The sequence below is a fragment of the Rhinoraja longicauda genome, chromosome 6 (assembly GCF_053455715.1).
Source record: "Rhinoraja longicauda isolate Sanriku21f chromosome 6, sRhiLon1.1, whole genome shotgun sequence".
NCBI classification, from domain to species: domain Eukaryota; kingdom Metazoa; phylum Chordata; class Chondrichthyes; order Rajiformes; family Arhynchobatidae; genus Rhinoraja; species Rhinoraja longicauda.
Window position 1 is genome coordinate 53,712,504 of NC_135958.1, and position 20,813 is coordinate 53,733,316.

At 42.2% G+C, this 20,813-nt stretch overlaps 1 protein-coding gene across 2 annotated transcripts in view; it reads right to left on the reverse strand.

The window, feature by feature from the left end:
* Positions 1 to 9,722: 9,722 nt before the first annotated feature.
* tekt3 (tektin 3) overlaps positions 9,723 to 20,813 on the reverse strand; it is a 41,643-nt gene continuing 30,552 nt past the window's right edge. For both annotated transcript variants that reach the window (XM_078401819.1, XM_078401818.1), the window contains exon 8: positions 9,723 to 10,175. In XM_078401819.1, coding sequence (XP_078257945.1) covers positions 9,959 to 10,175 — 217 coding nt within the window. In that variant the 3' untranslated portion in view covers positions 9,723 to 9,958. The remainder of the gene's footprint in view (positions 10,176 to 20,813) is intronic.

Below are 20,813 nucleotides of genomic sequence, written 5' to 3' on the forward strand. Positions count from 1 at the left end.
GTCCCGCCATTCCGGGAATTAACCTAGTGAACCTACGCTGCACGCCCTCCATAGCAAGAATATCCTTCTTCAAATTTGGAGACCAAAACTGCACACAGTACTCCAGGTGCGGTCTCACCAGGGCCCGGTACAACTGTAGAAGGACCTCTTTGCTCCTATACTCAACTCCTCTTGTTACGAAGGCCAACATTCCATTGGCTTTCTTCACTGCCTGCTGTACCTGCATGCTTCCTTTCATTGACTGATGCACTAGGACACCCAGATCTCGTTGAACTCCCCCTCCTCCTAACTTGACACCATTCAGATAATAATCTGCCTTTCTATTCTTACTTCCAAAGTGTATAACCTCACACTTATCTACATTAAACTGCATCTGCCATGTATCCGCCCACTCACACAACCTGTCCGAGTCACCCTGCAGCCTTATTGCATCTTCCTTACAATTCACACTACCCCCCAGCTTAGTATCATCTGCAAATTTGCTAATGGTTCTTTTAATCCCTTCGTCTAAGTCATTAATGTATATCGTAAATAGCTGGGGTCCCAGCACCGAACCTTGCGGTACCCCACTGGTCACTGCCTGCCATTCCGAAAGGGCCCCATTTATCCCCACTCTTTGCTTTCTGTCTGTCAACCAATTTTCTATCCATGTCAGTACCCTACCCCCAATACCATGTGCCCTAATTTTGCCCACTAATCTCCTATGTGGGACCTTGTCGAAGGCTTTCTGAAAGTCGAGGTACACCACATCCACTGACTCTCCCCTGTCAATTTTCCTAGTTACATCCTCAAAAAATTCCAGTAGATTTGTCAAGCATGATTTCCCCTTCGTAAATCCATGCTGACTCGGAATGATCCCGTTACTGCTATCCAAATGCTCAGCAATTTCGTCTTTTATAATTGACTCCAGCATCTTCACCACCACTGATGTCAGACTAACTGGTCTATAATTACCCGTTTTCTCTCTCCCTCCTTTCTTAAAAAGTGGGATAACATTTGCTATCCTCCAATCCACAGGAACTGATCCTGAATCTATAGAACATTGAAAAATGATCTCCAATGCTTCCACTATTTCTAGAGCCACCTCCTTAAGTACCCTGGGATGCAGACCATCAGGCCCTGGGGATTTATCAGCCTTCAGTCCCATCAGTCTACCCAAAACCATTTCCTGCCTAATGTGGATTTCCTTCAGTTCCCCCATCACCCTAGGTTCTCCGGCCCCTAGAACATTTGGGAGATTGTGTGTATCTTCCTCAGTGAAGACAGATCCAAAGCAACGGTTTAACTCGTCTGCCATTTCTTTGTTCCCCATAATAAATTCCCCTGTTTCTGTCTTCAAGGGACCCACATTTGCCTTGACTATTTTTTTCCTCTTCACGTACCTAAAAAAACTTTTGCTATCCTCCTTTATATTATTGGCTAGTTTACCCTCGTACCTCATCTTTTCTCCCCGTATTGACTTTTTAGTTAACTTTTGTTGCTCTTTAAAAGAGTCCCAATCCTCTGTCTTCCCACTCTTCTTTGCTATGTTATACTTCCTCTCCTTAATTTTTATGCTGTCCCTGACTTCCCTCGTCAGCCACAGGTGTCTCTTACTCCCCTTAGAGTCTTTCCACCTCTTTGGAATAAATTGATCCTGCAACCTCTGCATTATTCCCAGGAATACCTGCCATTGCTGTTCTACCGTCTTCCCTGCCTCCTTCCAGACAATTTTGGCCAGCTCCTGCCTCATGCCTCTGTAATCCCCTTTGCTATACTATAATACTGACACTTCCGATTTTCCCTTCTGCCTTTCCATTTGCAGAGTAAAACTTATCATGTTGTGATCACTGCCTCCTAATGGCTCTTTTACCTCTAGTCCCCTTATCAGATCAGGATCATTACACAACACTATATCCAGAATTGCCTTCTCCCTGGTAGGCTCCAGTACAAGCTGTTCTAATAATCCATCTCGAAGGCACTCTACAAACTCTCTTTCCTGGGGTCCATTTCCAACCTGATTTTCCCAGTCTACCTGCATGTTGAAATCTCCCATAACCACCGTAGCATTACATTTTTGACATGCCAATTTTATCTCCTGATTCAACTTGCACCCTATGTCGAGGCTACTGTTTTGGGGCCTATAGATAACTCCCATTAGGGTCTTTTTACCCTTACAATTTCTCATTTCTATCCATACTGATTCAACATCTCCTGATTCTATGTCACCCCTTGCAAGGGAATGAATATCATTCCTTACCCCACCCCCTCTGCCCACCTATACATTGTGTACCCCTGAAAATTCAGTTCCCAGCCCTGGTCCTCTTGTAGCCATGTCTCAGTGATCCCTACAACATCATACTTGCCCATGACTAACTGAGCCTCAAGCTCATCCACTTTATTTTTTATACTACGCGCATTTAAGTACAACACTTTAACTTCTGTATTCACCTCCCCTCTCACATCGGTCACAATTGGCCCTGCCCTTAATTTCTTTTCCCCTCTAGAACTTCTGTTCCCATTCTTCCGAGAGTCTTTTGCAATATCTCCTGTATTCCCTTTTTTTTACCTCATCTTCATATTCACAATTTGTCACAATTTCTCTACATCTTTAAACTTGTTTTATCTCTAACTTCCCCCAGTTCAGGGGAATGGTCACATAGAAACATAGAAACATAGAAAATAGGTGCAGGAGTAGGCCATTCGGTCCTTCGAGCCTGCACCGCCATTCAATATGATCATGGCTGATAATCCAACTCAGTATCCCGTACCTGCCTTCTCTCCATACCCCCTGATCCCTTTAGACACAAGGGCCACATCTAACTCCCTCTTAAATATAGCCAATGAACTGGCCTCAACTACCTTCTGTGGCAGAGAATTCCACAGATTCACCAGCCTGAATCAAATGTTATTCTTGTTTCTTTCCTCCAAATCATTGCCTGATCTGCTGGGTAATTCCAGCTGGTTGTTATATTCCAGATTTCCAGCATCTGTAGTGTTTTACTTTGAGATGTACAGCGTGTTGATAGATTGGTTCATTGGACTTGACTGCAAGAGGATAGTTCTCCCTGTAGTCACTTAAGGAGATCTGGAAATTTTTGTCATAGATTTTTAACCTGAATTATGTTTTTAAGAAAAAAAGAGGTCCCTATCCTCGTTTGATTTGACTTGAATTAATTCTTTGGATACTGATGCTGAGCTTGACTATCTACCAAGAGGCTGAACGCCACTAGCATAATCAAGGACCAGTCTCACCCCCATCACTTGCTCTTCTCCCCTCTCCCATCAGGCAACTGGTTCAGATTTGTGAAAACGCACACCTCCAGATTCAGGGACAGTGTTTTCCCAGTTGTTAGCAGGCAACTGAATCATCCTATCAATAACTGCTGACCCACCATTTACCTCATTGGAGCCCCTCAGGGATATCTTTAATCGGACTTTGCTGGACTTTATCTTGCACTAAATGTCATTCCCTTTATCTGTACACTATGGATGGCTTGAGTGTAATCATGTATAGTCTCTCAGCTGACTGGTTAGCATGCAACAAAAGCTTTTCACTGTACCTCAATACATGTGACACTAAACTAAACTAAACTAAACTGAACTAAACTAAACCAACTAGAGAGCAGTCCTGACTTACCATCTACCTTATGGGATACCCTCTTACTATCTTTAATCAGACTTTACTGGATTTTACCTTGCACTAAACATTATTCCCTTTATCATGTACTTGTACACTGTGGACGGCTTGAATGTAATAACAGGTATAACAGAGCTTTATTTGTCGTTCGGTACCGAAGTACCGAACGAAACTACATAGCAGTCATAGAAAAAAAAAAGAACACAAGACACATAGCCCCAACACAAACGTCCATCACAGTGACTCCAAACACCCCCTCACTGTGATCATGTATACTCTTTCCACTGACTGGATAACACGCAACATAAAAGCTTTTCACGATGACAATACGTGACAATAAACTAAACTAAACTAAGTTAAACAGGTCAATGAAACACACAGTACAAAATACTTTAACAATCAGTGTGTACAGCACATGTAAACTATTGGTCTGTTATTGGAAACTTTCTGTCAGCCATGGGCTGTTTTCTTCATAAGCGCGAAAAAAACAATTTATTTTATAACCTTTGTGCTAGGTTTTTGGTCAGTTATTAAACATTGTATTTTGGCTATAGGAATATTCATAAGATCGTAAGACAAGGAGCAGAATTAGGCCATTCAGCCTGTCAAGTCTGCTCTGCTATTCGATCGTAACTGATCCATTTTTCCCTCTCTACCCCGTCGTCCTGCCTTCTCCCCATAACCTCTGACGTCCTTCACTGATCAAGAACCTGTCAATCTCCGCGTTAAAAATACCCAATGATATGGCCCCCACGGCCGTTTGTGGCAATTAATTGTACAGATTTACCACCTTCTGGGAAAATAAATTCCATAAAGTTTAATGATCTAGAACAATGATGTGCTCTTGATAACAATCCACTCTTTGTCAATCCTTTCATGGCAGTTTGGGAGAGAAACAATGGCCAAGTGACTCAATATCTGGATAATATCTACACCCCTGCATTAGAACACAGAAATCAGGAACACAGTGAAGATCACCGATGTTGCTGAACCTAAACTCTTGCACTGTTCTGGCCTTGCCATTTAATCTAGGGTTTCTTCTGAATAGCCTCAACTGAGGGCCCAGATGCACTTTGTGTTTGGTCTTTCAACTAAATGCTGGCAGATGAATAGTAAAGATGTCAAAGGTTACAGGGAAACTGTAAGGGGTTTCTGCGCCGAGCTTTCGCCCGACCTAAGGTCCCCGTGCCTTGCTCTGATCCCTTGACCCCCAGGCCGCGCACACTGGTTCCCCGTGAGTGGTTCGACCCACTCACCCCCTACGGTTCTAGACACTGGACTTAGATGCAGGAGCGTTTATAGTGCAGAAAAAAACCTCAACCAGACCAGATTTGAAGACCAGGGTTTAAATGGAAAAGGCTTTTATTGAGCGCTTGGGACTATTGTCCATGAATACTTATACACAGTTCTATCAGACATATGCATAACTACACGAATACTTAGACACAGTTCTACTAGACGTATGCACACTTACACGAACACTTTTGATGCAGTTCTAAAAGACATATGCATAACTACACGAATACTTAGACACAGTTCTATTAGACATATTCTTGACTGTAAGATGGGGCACGTACGACACATCGCAAAATTGGCCAACACATATACACTTACACCCACGTTAATTAAAACCACCCTCCCCTCTACACTAAACTATGTACAGGATGTGCAGGATCGGGGTACATGCTCACCATGGGGCTATTACTGGGTTTACTGGCTGTTCGTGCTGCTTCTCCGCTGTTCTTCGTGAGGGTCGTGCTTGTTCCGTGAGTTTCTTCCTTCCGTTCTTCTCGGTGAGTCTCCGTTCTCCGTGCCGTTTGTTGCGTTCTCCAACTTCTGTCTTGCATCAGTTCTTCTCCCTCCTGGCTTGCGTTCCTTGCAGGTTTTCTTGCAGTATTTCTTCTTGCGTTTTGACTTCTGACTTGCGTCTTTTTCCAGTCTTCTGACTTCTGCCTTGCACCACCTGACTTGCTTGACTCTACTTCTTCCTTCCTTGCGTGAGTTTATAACCCAATAATCATGGCCAGTTATACTATTCCTGACCCGTCCTATCTCCCGCCAGATCTCGGGATCTCTTTGTTTCAAAGATGGGTATTCGAGATTTCTCTTTGATCTGCGTTATGTCCGGGGGTACCGGTGATGGCCAGACGGTCTGTTAATCTGTTTCTCGTTGAGAGGTGATGGGTTTAACTGGTTTCCCATCTCCTGCCAGGTAGGTTTCTATGGGCTATTGTGCCCCCTTAACGAGATTAACTGTGTAGGTCGGCTTGGGGCATTGTGAGTATGCTGATGTCAGCGCCCCAGTGTCTGGACTTCGACCTGGTTTCGCAGGTTTCTGCACAGCCAATATCCATCCATTGTTCTGGCCGTGGCTTTGCAGAAACCTAGAGACTGGGCTGTGGGGTTTTTGCTTTTGTGGCTGGTCACGAGGTCCCGCGGCCATCTTGGGACCCACTGATTGTGACATCCCTTGTTAAAAAACTGACCGTAGCCTTTCTCCGCTATCAGCCCCAGTCCCGTATAAAATGTTCAAACTGCAGCTCTTTGGTTTGGTTGTTTGCAGAATGAGGGAAAACTTCTCAAATCTTACAAAACGGCAGAAAAATGGTGTGGGGAGAGAAAAATAGATCAGCCACGATTAAATGGCAGAAGAGACTCGATGGGCCGAATGGCCTAATTCTGCTCCTATGTCGTATGATCATTTGATCTTCAATCAAAATGATGTTTTTCTCCAGGCAAATAAACCATCCTATCACCAATTAGAGAGCAGTCATGACCTACCATGAACTTCATTGCAGACCTTTGAACAATCTTTAATCGGACTTTACTGCACTTTATCTTGCATGAAACATTATCCATTATCCTTTATCTGTACACTGTAGACAGCTTGATTATAATCATAGTCATAGAGTCATAGATTGATACAGTGTGGAAACAGGCCCTTCGGCCCAACTCGCCCACACCGGCCAACAATGTCCCAGCTACCCTAGTCCCACTTGCCTGCACTTGGTTCTTTAACCTTCCAAACCTGCCCTATCCAAAGCTATCCTATCATATATAGTATTTTCGCTGATTGGATAGCATGCACCAAAAAAACTTTTCACTGTACATGTGACACTAATAAATTAAATTAAACTAAACTAAACTAAACTAAACTAAACTAAACTAAACTAAACTAAACTAAACTAAACTAAACTAAACTAAACTAAACTAAACTAAACTAAACTAAACTAAACTAAACTAAACTTTCCTGGATGGAAAAAGTTATTTATTTTTCTCTTTAGTTTTTTTAGTCTTTGTATTCTTAATAAATGTAGACCCATGGTGTTTTTAATTTTTGTATTTCTTAATTTGTTTCTTGAAATATGTAGTTTTATTATTTAAAAGTATTTCAATATGTTAAATGTCTCTGGCATAAGACTAGACATGCTGCATAGATTAAGGGGTCACAAGTGAGGCACAAGAGACTGCTGGAATCTTGAGTCAAACACAAAAATGCTGGAGTTAATCAGTGGGTCAGACAGTAGATACTAAGAGAATGGACAAGTGACGTTTTGGGTCAGGATATTTCTTCATGTGTAGGAGATAAAGTCTGAAGAAGGGTCCCGACCCCAAACATCACCTATCCATGTCCTCCAGAGATGCTGCCTGACCTGCTGAGTTACACCACCAATTTCTGGATTGGGGAGTATTAGCTCCAAGGAGAGGTGGGACAAACTTGGATTGTTTTATCTGAAAAGTCAGAGGTTGAGGGGAGACCTGATGGAAGTATGGAAAATGATGAGAAGCATAGATTGGGTAGGCAGACAGAACCTTTTTCCAAGGGGGGGGTATTGATCACGTGCAGGCTAATGAGATTTTAACAAGAGAGTTTATCATGTTATCATGTCACCATGTCCAGGAGCAACATGGTGGGCTGAAGGGTGTGTTCTTGCACTGTGTAATTCTATATTTGATGATGTGCTTTGGGATGGTAAAGGTACCGTTTTTGGGAACTTTTCTAAAACTTTAATACAGCAAATGTTTGTTATTATCTGACCAGGATATCAGTGACACCCATTTTACAATCAAGTTTGGGTCAAAGAAGCACATCCTGAGTATTTCAATTGAAGCATTCCTGAGAGTGAAGGCATTTCAAGTTGATCTGGAGAAGCTGTGGAAAATTAAAGATGCTTGGCTAAACTACTTTCGAGTGAAATGAAATCCAATAGCTTTCCATGCTGGCTAACTGGAAAATGTAGTTATTTCCAGCAATGATATTATCATATCATATCATATCATATATATACAGCCGGAAACAGGCCATTTCGGCCCTCCAAGTCCGTGCCGCCCAGCGATCCCCGCACATTAACACTATCCTACACCCACTAGGGACAATTTTTTACATTTACCCAGTCAATTAACCTACATACCTGTACGTCTTTGGAGTGTGGGAGGAAACCGAAGATCTCGGAGAAAACCCACGCAGGTCACGGGGAGAACGTACAAACTCCTTACAGTGCAGCACCTGTAGTCAGGATCGAACCTGAGTCTCCGGCGCTGCATTCGCTGTAAAGCAGCAACTCTACCGCTGCGCTACCGTGGTTATTCATAGAGAAGGTCCCATGAGAGTTTTATTGAGCTGTTCGCTGAACTGACGTCATGCAATTGCAATGTAAGACAATGATGATAGTTCATGTTCATAAGCTCTAGGAGCAGAATTAGGCCATTCGGCCCATAAAGTCCACTCCGCCATTCAATCATGGCTTATCAATCTTTCCCTCTCAACCCCATTCTCCTGCCCTTTCCCCATTAGCCCTGACACCCGTACTCATCAAGAATCTGTCAATCTCTACCTGAGATATGGGGTTGAACCTGACCTCAGGTGCTGTCTGTGTGGTGACTGCATGGGTTTCCTATGCGTGCTCTGGTTTCCTCCCACCTCCCAGAGATGTTCGCTTTCAGGTTCATTTTCCTCTGTAAATTCGCCCTAGTATGTAGGGAAAGTAGGAAACATGGAATTAGTGTGAACGGGTGATTGATGGCGAGACCCTGTGGGACGAGGAGAGGCCTGTATCTTGCTGTAGCTCTAACCTAAACCAATTAGCTTTTATCTCGTAAAAATCAACTCAATACAGTTTGCACACAGAATCACGGGCAATCAGAAAGAACACCTTTTAGTAACCATTTCAAATGATTTATTTTGTTTTTGACATCAGGTGTAAGATGAAGAAAGAGAGCAAGAAGTTTAAAAGAGTTAACGTCTTTTCATCAAATCAACAATATGCTTTGTGTCGAACATCAACGAACAATTTACATCAGTCATCGGGTACAACAGAAAAATGGATGGTTTTCACAGCAAAGTCTTGATTATCATTGCGCATAATGAAAATAAAGTTTCACAAAGAAAAAGAATCAGGTATAGGTTACTCAACTGTTAAAAAGGAAGCAAACTTCAAATCCCTTCCCTTTAAGTGTATATCAATATTATCCTGAAAATTACTACGAAATATCTATTATAAACTGATGTTTATTTGTTTGTTTTATTGCTTGGTGTAATAATCAAAATGGATTAGTAGATTGTGTGATATATTCCAGGTCAAATGAATGCGTTTTACCGACATTTTAAAAAGTTATCAATGAGGCACAAAGCACCCATAAAGAAAATATGTAGAAAGGAATTGCAGATGCTGGTTTATACCGAAGATAGATACAAAATGCTGGAGTAACTCAGTGGGTCAGGCAGCATCTCTGGAGAAAAAGGATGGGTCTGGTCAGGACCCTTCTTCAGATTCCAGTCTAAAAAAAGCACAGGCTAAAGAAGGTGTGAAGAAGGGTCCCGACCCGATACTTCACCCACCCTTTTTCTCCAGAGATGCTGCCTGACCCTTAAAAAAAATAGTTTGGTGATGATGTTAAGTTTTAATCTTTACTTTGTTAAAAGATCATAACTCAGTGGTGTCTGCAGTACCTGTGATCTACACTTCCTATACTCACAAAATGCTGGAGTAACTCAGCAGGTCAGGCAGCATTTCAGGAGAGAAGGAATGGGTGACATTTCGGGTCGAGACCTTTCTTCAGTCTAAAGAAGGGTCCCGACCCGAAACTTCACCCATTCCTTCTCTCCTGAGATGCTGCCTGACCTGCTGAGTTACTCCAGCATTTTGTGAATAAATACCTTCGATTTGTACCAGCATCTGCAGTTATTTTCTTATTCACTTCCTTTACACTCAGTAAGGAGCTATTATAATTCCCCAGCACCAGTGAAACAGTCTAAATATAAGTTTTTAAGCCATTGTACCCATGATGATGTATAGTAAATTCCAATCACTGTGAACTAAAGCAAGTATCAGTTCATTCTCATGTGTATCCAACCAGTCTTGGAGTGCTTGGAAAATTCTTGCGCATTCCCATACATTTTTCCTGATCGATGAAGAGCGAGTTTGCTTTCACAGAGAGGTCGTACTCTAAGGCTGATTTTGTTTGTACCAACATTTGTAGAGTATCTTCTGCATCCTTTAGCCGCTGTTGCAAGGTCTGGATGGTTGTGTCCAGCTCCCGAACCTCATTAACAAGGCTGTGATAAAAAATGAAAATAAAATAATGACTACAAAATGCTTCCTAATATTATGTTTGACATGAACAACCAAATTCCAGTGGTGAAATGATTTCCTTCTTGTTACCATCTTCTATACTTTTTGTCATTTGTCTATAATATCTGTTATTTATTTATTTATTTCCTTCCAATTGAAGTTTGCTGTGTTTACATCAAACAAAACACAAAGTGCTGGAGCAACTCAGCTGGTCCGGCAGCATCTGAGGAAGGAATGGACAGGTATGTTTCAAGTTGGGACCCTTCTTCAGACCCTATTTAGCCTGTGATTTTTTTATTAGAGTCACAGAGTCATACAGTTTGGGAAGAGGCCCTTTGGCCCAACTTGCCCACATCAACCAACATGTCCCATCTACACTAGTCCCACTTGCCTGTGTTTGGCCCATATCCCTCTAAATCTGTCCTATACATTTAGACAGTACCTGTTTACTTGCTTCCTAATTGTTGCAATAGTCTCTGGCTCAACTACCTCCTCTGGCAGCTCGTTCCATACACCCACTACCTTTTTGCGTGAAAAATTAACCCCTCAGATTCCCATTAAACCTTTCCCCCTTCACCTTAAACTTATGCCCTCTAGTTCCCGATTCCCCACTCTTGGCAAGAGACTCTGCGCATCCATCCGATCTATTCCTCTCATGATTTTATACACCTCCATAAGATCACCCCTCACCCTCCTGTGCTCTAGGGAATAAAATCCCACCCTTCTCAACCTCTCCCTATAGCTCAGACCCTCGAGTCCTGGCAACATCCTTGTAAATCTTCTCTGCACCCTTTCCAACCCCTTCCAACTTAACAACATCTTTCCTATAACATGGTGCCCAGAACTGAACACAATACTCCAAATGCAGCCTCACCGACATCTTATCTCACTGGGGGAGTCCAGAACCAGGGATTCACAGTTTAAGAATAAGGGGTAGGCCATTTAGGACTGAGATGAGTAAACACTTTATAGCCAGTTGTGAATCTCTGGAATTCTTTGCCACAGAGGGCAGTGGAGGCCAATTCAATGGATGTATGCAAGAGAGAGTTAGATATAGCTCTTAGGGCCAATGGAATCAAGGGGTCTGGGGAAAAAGCAGGAACAGGGTACTGATTCTGGATGATCAGTCATGATCATATTGAATGGCAGTGCTGGCTCGATGGACCGAATGGCCTACTCCTGCACCTATTTTCTATGTTTCTATGTTTCTATATAACTGCAACATGACCTCCCAATGTCTGTACATTTCACAGTTTCCTCATCCTGCTAATGATTGTGGTTGAGTCAGCCCTTCATTTCAGTCATGAACCTATTGTCATTATGAAACATTGACAGTATTCCCCAGAATTTCTACAAGAAGATTCCAAGAATCCAACAAAAACTGTGGAAATAAGTGAAAATTTGCAAAATTGTTTGCTAAATTAATCGCATTTCAAGGTTAGCCCGGTTGTTTCAAGCAAGAAGATCCATTCTGTTTATCACAAATGACGAATTTCATAGATACCTGCAGTTTACTTTCAACTTATATTGTCATTAAAAAGCAAACTAATGAAAACAGACAGTGCTCTCTCTTCAGATGCTGCCTTATTTGCCGAATATTTCCAGCACTTACTGTTTTAGATTTACAACATTTGGAGATTTATTTTGTTCCAGTCCTTCCACACGGCCCGAGCTTTAATTTCACCATGTACAGAGCACTTCAGATAAAACAATGAATACATTTTCATCAAGACAAATAAGCAGAGAAGATAAGAAAGTAAGAACTGGGACTGTGGCCAATGATTGAAATTAATTTTGCAGGACTGTGGCTAATGTTAGAAAATGAAGAATTTCATCGGGAGTGGTCAGTTTTAATTTTTATCACTGAAAGCCTTTCTTAAAAACTGTTCTGTTCTGTCACACACTAAGTTCGTGTCTTTGACTTCATTCCATCAAAGCTCATTTTAAGTAATATACTTGTAACATTCACACTCTTTCTATAACAACAAAAATATTAAGGTGTTCAGCACAATTAGGTTTGTTAAGCGTATTCTGCAGTAGTTACCTGTGCACATAGTTCATAGTTAATGTATAATGTTGTTAATTTGTGGAAAAAATAGCATGTTTCCTAAATTCTGACAAACCTCACTTTGTCAGAATCACCCAAATTGAATAGAATGAAACCAAGTGCCATGCATGTTAATTAAAGGAACACAAACACACTTCATTCGAAGTTCAAATTACAGTCTATGCCGACTGCAGTTGAGTTACCACTGGTTGGTAATCTTCCTCGCTGAATTGGGTTTAGGTTTCTGTTATCCTTTCTGCCCTTCATCTATTATCTATCTATTTGCTAAAATGAAAACTATAAACAAAGAGTAACTGACGTGGGGTAGACTGACTCACACCCCCCCTCCCCTCAACCCACATCCCCCCTCTCCAATCTTTACACATCCCCAATCCTTTCCACTTGTCACTTTAATTTTATGTTTCATGCATCTTGTGTTTTATGGCTGTTGGCAGATCAATTTCCTTCCTGGGATAAATAAAGTTCTCTCGTATCGTATTTCCTCAAAACTCAGGGCATTCTGTTACATTCAGCAGCATTTCACGTTGTAAGAATGATTTTCAAATGTTAAAACTGAACTATTGAAACCACGCACTTCCTTTTTTCCAGCAAGTACAGTTTTGTCCGCTGTGTGTTTCCAGCTACAGGGTAGAGTGGTGTTTGGGAGCTGGCTGCTTAAACAGGGTACAAGCATCAATGTTCAACAACATAGGATAGCATCGGTGTCGCAATGTATCATTTACATATCATGGGAGAGGTTTTTTTTAAAGTACAAACAGGCTTAAGTCTTTTGAGGCAAAGGCATGTATTCGCCACTCTGTGCAGTTGCAGGTTGCTGTGTTCATAGCAACAGTTTCTATGTTGTTACAGCCACTTTGTTGTTCTATCGCTTTCATCCCGTATCCACGATTTTATAATAAAATTTCACAATGAGCTCAGTAACAATCTCATGACACAGATGAACATTGAGGCCAATGGAAGGTGGCTTAAGTCAATGGATGGAAACTCACGGATAGAGTTAAAATTCCAGATTTATTACGTTTTTTAGGAGCGATTTGCAAATGGGTAGACACCTACAAATGCATTTTTAATAGGTTAGTCAGAGACGGAGATTCGGATCTGACGCTATTAATGAAGGGCGAGCACCATTTTGACCAAGATTAGACCCTTTTGCGGTATACCATAATAAATGCTTTGCACGCTAAATTAACAAAAGATGATTATAAAAAGGGAAAAGATGTTTTCAATAGATCAACAAAGCAACCCCAACAACTTGGTGTAAAATGCACTGTTCAATGTGATATTGAGCAATAGGATGAAGAAAGGTCTGATATTTAATTTTACATCCATGTGGAAGGTGGTCGCTACTTAGGTGATCTTGTAAATCTTTAAGTGATCTCCACTAGGCTGTCAGTGTGAGCTCCAGATATATTTGCCTTCTGTGCAGAAGGAGGTCATAAGATAATGTGATAGGATTAAGCCATTCGGCCCATCAAGTCTACTCTGCCATTCAATCATGGATGACCTATCTCTCCCTCCTAACCCCATTCTCCTGCCTTCTCCACATAACCCTTGACACCCGTACTAATCAAGAATCAAAGAGAAACCAATCAAATTGGATATCTTGCTTCTTTTTGCAGTGCTCTGATCCTTAATACAAATTCCTATAGAGATTCTGTGAGACGGATTCATTAAGCGATCAAACTGGAGATCAAAGAACCTGCTGATATTTGTTGTGTAAATTCACATAAAAAGAACGGCCACCTTAGTAAGGCAACAAATGAGTCATATGAGGCTAAGAGAAAAAGAGGTTGAGTAAGTGAATTTCAGGATGTTTCAGGTAGAGGTCAGCACGCCAGACAACCACGGCACCTCCCTTGTCAGCGGGTTTGATAATATAATTATTAAATGACAGGCAGCAGGAAGAACTCATTATGTAACTCAATTTCACCTCAAAGTTCTGATGCCTCTGAAGGATTAATCTTAAAATTACAACAAAAGCCTAGAAATAGAACAAATGCATTTTCAAACCTGTTCAACTATGAATGAATAGAACAGCAAAACATCATTGCCTTTTTGGTATGCCAATTCCAAGCGGCCTCCAGACGTCTGTTGCATTTCACATCCACACATTTGCAGTTGAGCATTTAATTGAGCAATAAGTGAGGTGCTGCAAACCATGAATATCCATCGAAATAATATGGTATGATTTGACTCATTTCTGAAAGGAGCTTTTGAAATCATTGCACCTGTTAAATGGACAATTGTAAGAAATGGCATGAAGAATATTTCCATTGCCAGAGTGAGGCCACACAAACTGGAGGAACAGCATCCCCTAATCCACTTAGGTGGCAAACAACGCAACCGTGCGAACATTAAATTCTCCAATTTTAGGTAACCCCTACAAAACACCCCCCACCCTCTCTTTTCTCATTCTCCCCCCCCCTCTTTCCATTCCCTAAGCCCGGCTGATCTTGCACCTATTTCCCCCCTCCCCCTCCGTCTACACATCTTCCCCAATCTACACAATTTGCACCACGTCAATCCTCTAGCTTCACAATTTGCAACTTTCTAATCCTTTTGTCTCACACCTCGTGTGCGTTCGTCTCTGGCCTTTGTCCAACCATCTGCCTATCAAATCATATGACCTGCCATGCTTTGTCCACTCTCTGATCTTCTAGCTTTCTTTTCCCCTGCCACTTCTGCAAATCAATCTGACCCAAAACGTCACCTATACACGTTCTCCCGGGATGCTGCCTAACCCGCTGAGTGACTCCAACTTTTTGTGCTTTTCCTGAAGAATGCTTTGTTTAGAGATACAGTGCGGAAACAGGTCCTTCGGCCCACCGAGTCCGCGCTGACCAGCGATCCCCGCATATTAACACTATCCAACACACACTAGGGACAATTTTTACATTTACCAAGCCATTTAACCTACATACCTGTACGTCTTTGGAGTGGGAGGAAACCGAAGACCTCGGAGAAAACCCACGCAGGTCACGGGGAGAACGTACAAACTCTGTACAGGCAGCACCTGTGGTCGGGATCGAATCCGGGTCTCCGGCGCTGCATTCGCTGTAAGGCAGCAACTCTACCGCTGCGCCACCGTGCTTACACTTGCTTGGTTAACAAGTGATGGGCATCCATTACAAATATGTCTACATTCCCAATTTCCATGAGCTTCTCAAGAAATACTACAAGTTTGCATATAATTGGTTCTGGGTGGCTGTGCTAACAGATCTGGCATGCATTTTATACCTCTGATTGTAATGACCCCAATGGTTTATCAACCTATTGAAGACTTTATGCCACCAAAGGTCTCTTCCCCTCCTCACATGACAGCTCTTACTGGATAACTCTGGTTATCCTGGTGAGCAATGTAATCCCCCCCATCAGAGTGTCCTGTCCTAATGATTTACTACAAATATCAATGGGTTTTCACTCTTTTACCAAAGAGGTGTTGTTAGACCCTGAAGGTATTGTGGTCCAATAGATTTTGCAATTTCACTCATGCTTATTTTCATTCATGGATTATATTCATGGCTTTATATTGTGTTATTAAAAGAATAGCTTCTTTGACAGATCCACATATGGAATGCCCTAGAATGTTCAAATATAAAAAAGGACTATTTATAGACTAAACATCTTTTTATTTGCTTTCTATTTTTGAGGTATAGTTGAAATTAGTAAACAATGACTTATTCCGGAGTGCTGATGATGATTTGGTAAATTAATAGTGGTAGGAGCCTGGGGGCAGGGAGCGGGGCGAAACTGAACCAAATTGTTGTATTACAGGAGCTTTCATCCACCTCAGTTACCTCAGCAATTTGTTATGTTGCACAGATACATAACATTGCATCTGGTGTGGCTGGAAAAGGTAATCACTCATCTGTCTTACTGAATTTTATGTATATATATCAATGGTAACTTGCTCATTATTAAGCTAAATCTCTGGAAGGCATTTAATGTCATAGAGTTAATTACAGTGTGGAAACGGGCCCTTTGGCCCAACTTGCCCACACCGGCCAACATGTCCCAGCTACACTTGTCCCACCTGCCCACATTTTCTCCATATCCCTTCCAAACGGCGGCACGGTGGCGCAGCGGTAGAGTTGCTGCCTTACAGCGAATGCAGCGCCTGAGACTCAGGTTCGATCCTGACTACGGGCGCCGTCTGTACGGAGTTTGTACGTTGTCCCTGTGACCTGCATGGGTTTTCTCCGAGATCTTCGGTTTCCTCCCACACTCCAAAGACGTACAGGTGTGTAGGGTAATTGACTGGGTAAAAAAAGTAAAAATTGTCCCTAGTGTGTGTAGGATAGTGTTAATGTGCGGGGATCGCTGGGCGGCTCGGACTCGGTGGGCCGAAGGGCCTGTTTCCGCGCTATATCCCTAAATCTAAAAAAATCTAAATCCAAATCTAAACCTGGCCTATCCATGTACCTGTCTAACTGTTTCTAAAATGTTGGGATAGTTCCAGCCTCAACTACCTCCTCTGGCAGCTTGTTCAACCCATCACCCTTTGTGTGAAAATGTTACCCCTCAGATTCCTATTAAATCTTTTTCCCCTCACTTTAAACCTATGTTCTCTGGTCCTCGATTCATCTTCTCTAGGCAAGAGACTGTGCATCAAAATGAGAAATTTTGAATTGAGAGAGAATTGTATGGAATTAGATAGCTATGGAGGATTGAAAGTTGGGGCTATGCTTGTAGGTGTGTAGTTATTAGTAGATTTTGTAGATCTCCTAGGATCTCCTTGGATACTTGTTTCCAATATCTTTCCACCAGATTTGGTGTGAGAAAATTCGAAAGATTTATCCAAGAGATCTTGTACAAGACATTGGCGAGGCCACATTGGAGTATTGTGTTTAGTTTTAGTCGCCCTGTTAAAGGAAAGATGTTGCTAAACTGGAAAGGGTGCAGAAAAAATTGACGAGGGTGTTGTCAGGCACAATGCACTAAGCTATAGGGAGAGGTTGAGCGGGCTAAGAATTTATTCCTTGGAGCACAGGGGATATCTTATAGAGATGCATAAGATCATAGGATGCATAAGGAATAGATAGGGTAAATGCACAGAGCCTTGTACTCAGAGTAGGGGAATCCAGGAACCGAGGACATAGGTTTAAAGTGAGAGGGGGAAGATTTAATAGGAACCTGAAGAGCAACTATTTTTTTTCACAAAGGGTGATGGGTATATAGAACGAGCTGCCAGAGGAGGTATCTGAGACAGGTGCTATCACAACTTTTAAAAGACATTCAGATAGATACATGGAAAGGCTAGATTTAGAAGGATATAGGCCAAATGCAGGCAGGTGGAACTAGTGTAGAATGGATATATTGGTTGGCATGGGCAAGTTGGGCCAAAGGGCCTGTTTCAATGCTGAATGAATCTCTGAGTCTGTGAGATCTGTTTAATTCCTTGCCCCAGTAGTCATGATAAAGATCACGATGAGCTACCTTCCTGAAATTTGTTGTTTATCAATTCATTTAAAATACATCTATCTATGTTGGGGAAAAGGATTTATGTGCAATAGCTTGGAACATAGAAAATGGTTCACCATTACAAGAACATCTTGATGTATTGAAGCATTTGACTCAAATTTGGCAAATTATGTTTAACTTGGAAAAGTCTGAAAAAGGGCCCCAACCTAAATGTCACCTATCTATATTCTCTAGAGATGCTGCCTGAACCACTGTGTTAATCAAGCACTTTCTGTCTTTTTTTAAAATACTGTGTGGTTGGTCACATGAGCAGGTTAAATTGAAAGGTTTAGTGGGATATGGGCCAATCAAGGGCAGGTGGGACTAGTGTAGTTGGGGCATCTTGTTAGCATGGGCAAGTCAAGTCAAAGGGCCTGCTTCTGTGCCCCATGACTCTGTTAGAAATAGAAATGTTTGAAATAGATCTGGAATAACATGGGACCATTACATAGTATAAGAAGTTTTAAGTTGTGTTTATAGGATAATGCACCATTCATTAAACATACCAAATATTGTAAGATCTGGCTCCTTTCTCTTTGTAGAAAGTGTAAACTCAAGATTCACTTGATTTAAGATGAGAAAATAATGATATTATATTTATGTAGATCAACTATTTCAACGATTGACTCAGGGGTTTACAAAAATGATCCCGGAGATGACTGGGAAAAACATACGAGGAACATTTGAAGGCTCTGGGCCTCGAATTTAGAAGAATGAGGGGGGAATCTTATTGAAACCTATTGGCTAATGAAAGGCCTAGATAGAGAGGGCGTGGAAAGAATGTTTCCAGTAATAGGAGAGTCTAGAACAAGAATAAGAGGGTGGGCCTTTTGTAATGGAGATAAGCATAGAAACATGGAAACATAGAAACATAGAAAATAGCTGCAGGAGAAGGCCATTCAGCCCTTCCAGCCAGCACTGCCATTCAATGTGATCATGGCTGATCATCCAATATCAGTACCGTTCCTGCTTTTTCCCCATATTTTTTGATTCCGTTAGCCCTAAGAGCTAAATCTAAATCTCTCTTAAAAACATCCGGTGAATTGGCCTCCACTGCCTTTTGTGGCAGAGAATTTCACAGAATGGAGAATGGGGTTGAAAGGGAAAAATAGGCAGCCGTGATTGAATGATGGAGTAGACTCGATGGGCTCGATGGGCTCCTCAGAGTAGTTGACTCCCTGCAGCTGACGGCTTGCAAGTAACCAGCCACACCAGTCAACTGCAAGCTGGTGGAGAGTGTCTGAGTGAACAATAGTTTAGAGGAGGGGGTCAGCAGAGTGGTGCAGCGGTAGAGGGTCTGCCTTTCAGCGCCAGAGACCCGGGTTTGATCCTGACTACGGGTGCTGTCCGTATAGAGTTTGTACGATCGCCCTGTGACTGCGAGGGTTTTCTCAATGATTCAACGATGCAATAATACTTTATTGCCACACATACCTCGGTACAGTGAAATGCTTTGTGTTGCATTTCTCCAGGTGCTCCAGTTTCTTCCTACACTCCAAAGACGTGCAGGTTTGCAGGTTAATTGGTTTCTGCAAATTGTCCCTTGGATGTAGGATAGAACTAGAGTCCGGGTACATATTGGTCAGCGCAGGCTCAGTGGGCTGAAGGGCCTGTTTGGACACTTTATCTCTAAAACTGTAGGCTGAATGGCCTGATTCTGCTCCTTGGTCTAATGCGGGTACCCAGGGAGCCATGCCAACAACAGTCCAATCACCGAGGTCACAGTTATGTACACTCATGACCATTTTGGTTGTGGGCCTCCTGCCAAAAAACCTCGGCAGCAGCTTGAGGCTCAAAGCACAAAAGTAAGGTCTGTCCTCTATGGCTGCACCAGTGCACGGGGCAGCCTGGAAGAGTATTGCATGGCGAATGAACTCAGTATGCCTGCATCCGAAACAGAAAACAACTGTCCTCTGCAAGCGTGATTGGGGGCAGGAACTTCCAAAGCAATTCAAAAATATGTTCCACTTCAGGATATACTGATTTTCATAAATGTGGCATATTGAAAATAAAAACGTCATATCTTTTTGACAATTTTCTTTGACTAGCGAAAAAAGAGAAATGTAGAACAGGTCCTATCTTGTAGGCTGAATTGTAAATTACTATCTTTCACGACGGCCCGGTGGCGCAGCGGTGGAGTTGCAGCTTTAGAGCGCTTGCTGCACAGGAGCCCCGGGTTCGATCCCGACTAAGGGCGCTGTCTGTACGGAGTTTGTACGTTCTCCCCGTGACCGCTTGGGTTTTCTCCGACATCTTCGGTTTCCTCCCACACTCCAAAGACGTACAGGTATGTGGGTAAATTGGCTTGGTAAATGTAAACATTGTCTCTAGTGGGTGTAGGATAGTGTTAATATGCGGGGATCGCTGGTCGGCGCGGACCGGGTGGGCCGAAGGGCCTGTTTCCGCGCTGTATCTTTAAACTAAACTAAACTAAATTAAGCCCAAATTGGATCCAATTCTCAGAAAACCCTTTCAGGGCAAGGCTAAGGTCAACAGAGGGAGAATAATAGTAGAATTTGATAATGAGTCTGAACTTCAACATGAAGTCTATCTTCGATTTAAACCAGCATCTGCAGTTCTTTCCTGCCCAAATTCCACAATGTCACGTAACTTGCTTTTTCTGCCCATATCTGAAGTGGTTATTTCTAATGTAATTTTTCCATTTGTGATATTAGCTCAGTATTCTCACCATTCCCTGCAATATGCCATGTGTGCTTTCCTTGTTTGTGTCCTCACACTCTACATGTCCTCATTTGATGGCTTTTGTTCATTTTCTCTGTCCCCATTAACACAATATTCCTGTAACTCCTGAATCTTTTCCATTCCAGGCTGTAGAAGTAGAAGGAGACAAGGCCACTGCCACCATGAAGCCATTGACCAGATGATCATTCTGACTGTAGACACTCAGCGAGACAGGCAGCATCTCTGAAGAAAAGGAACGGGTGACGTTTTGGGTCGAGACCCTTCTTCAGACTTATTACGACTTATCACCATGGCAACCTTACCTGAGATATTCAATTTTTCATATCCATTGTTCCCACACCCTCTAAAACGTAAAAGTAACTTGTTTTAAGTCTTTCCCAGTTCTGATGAA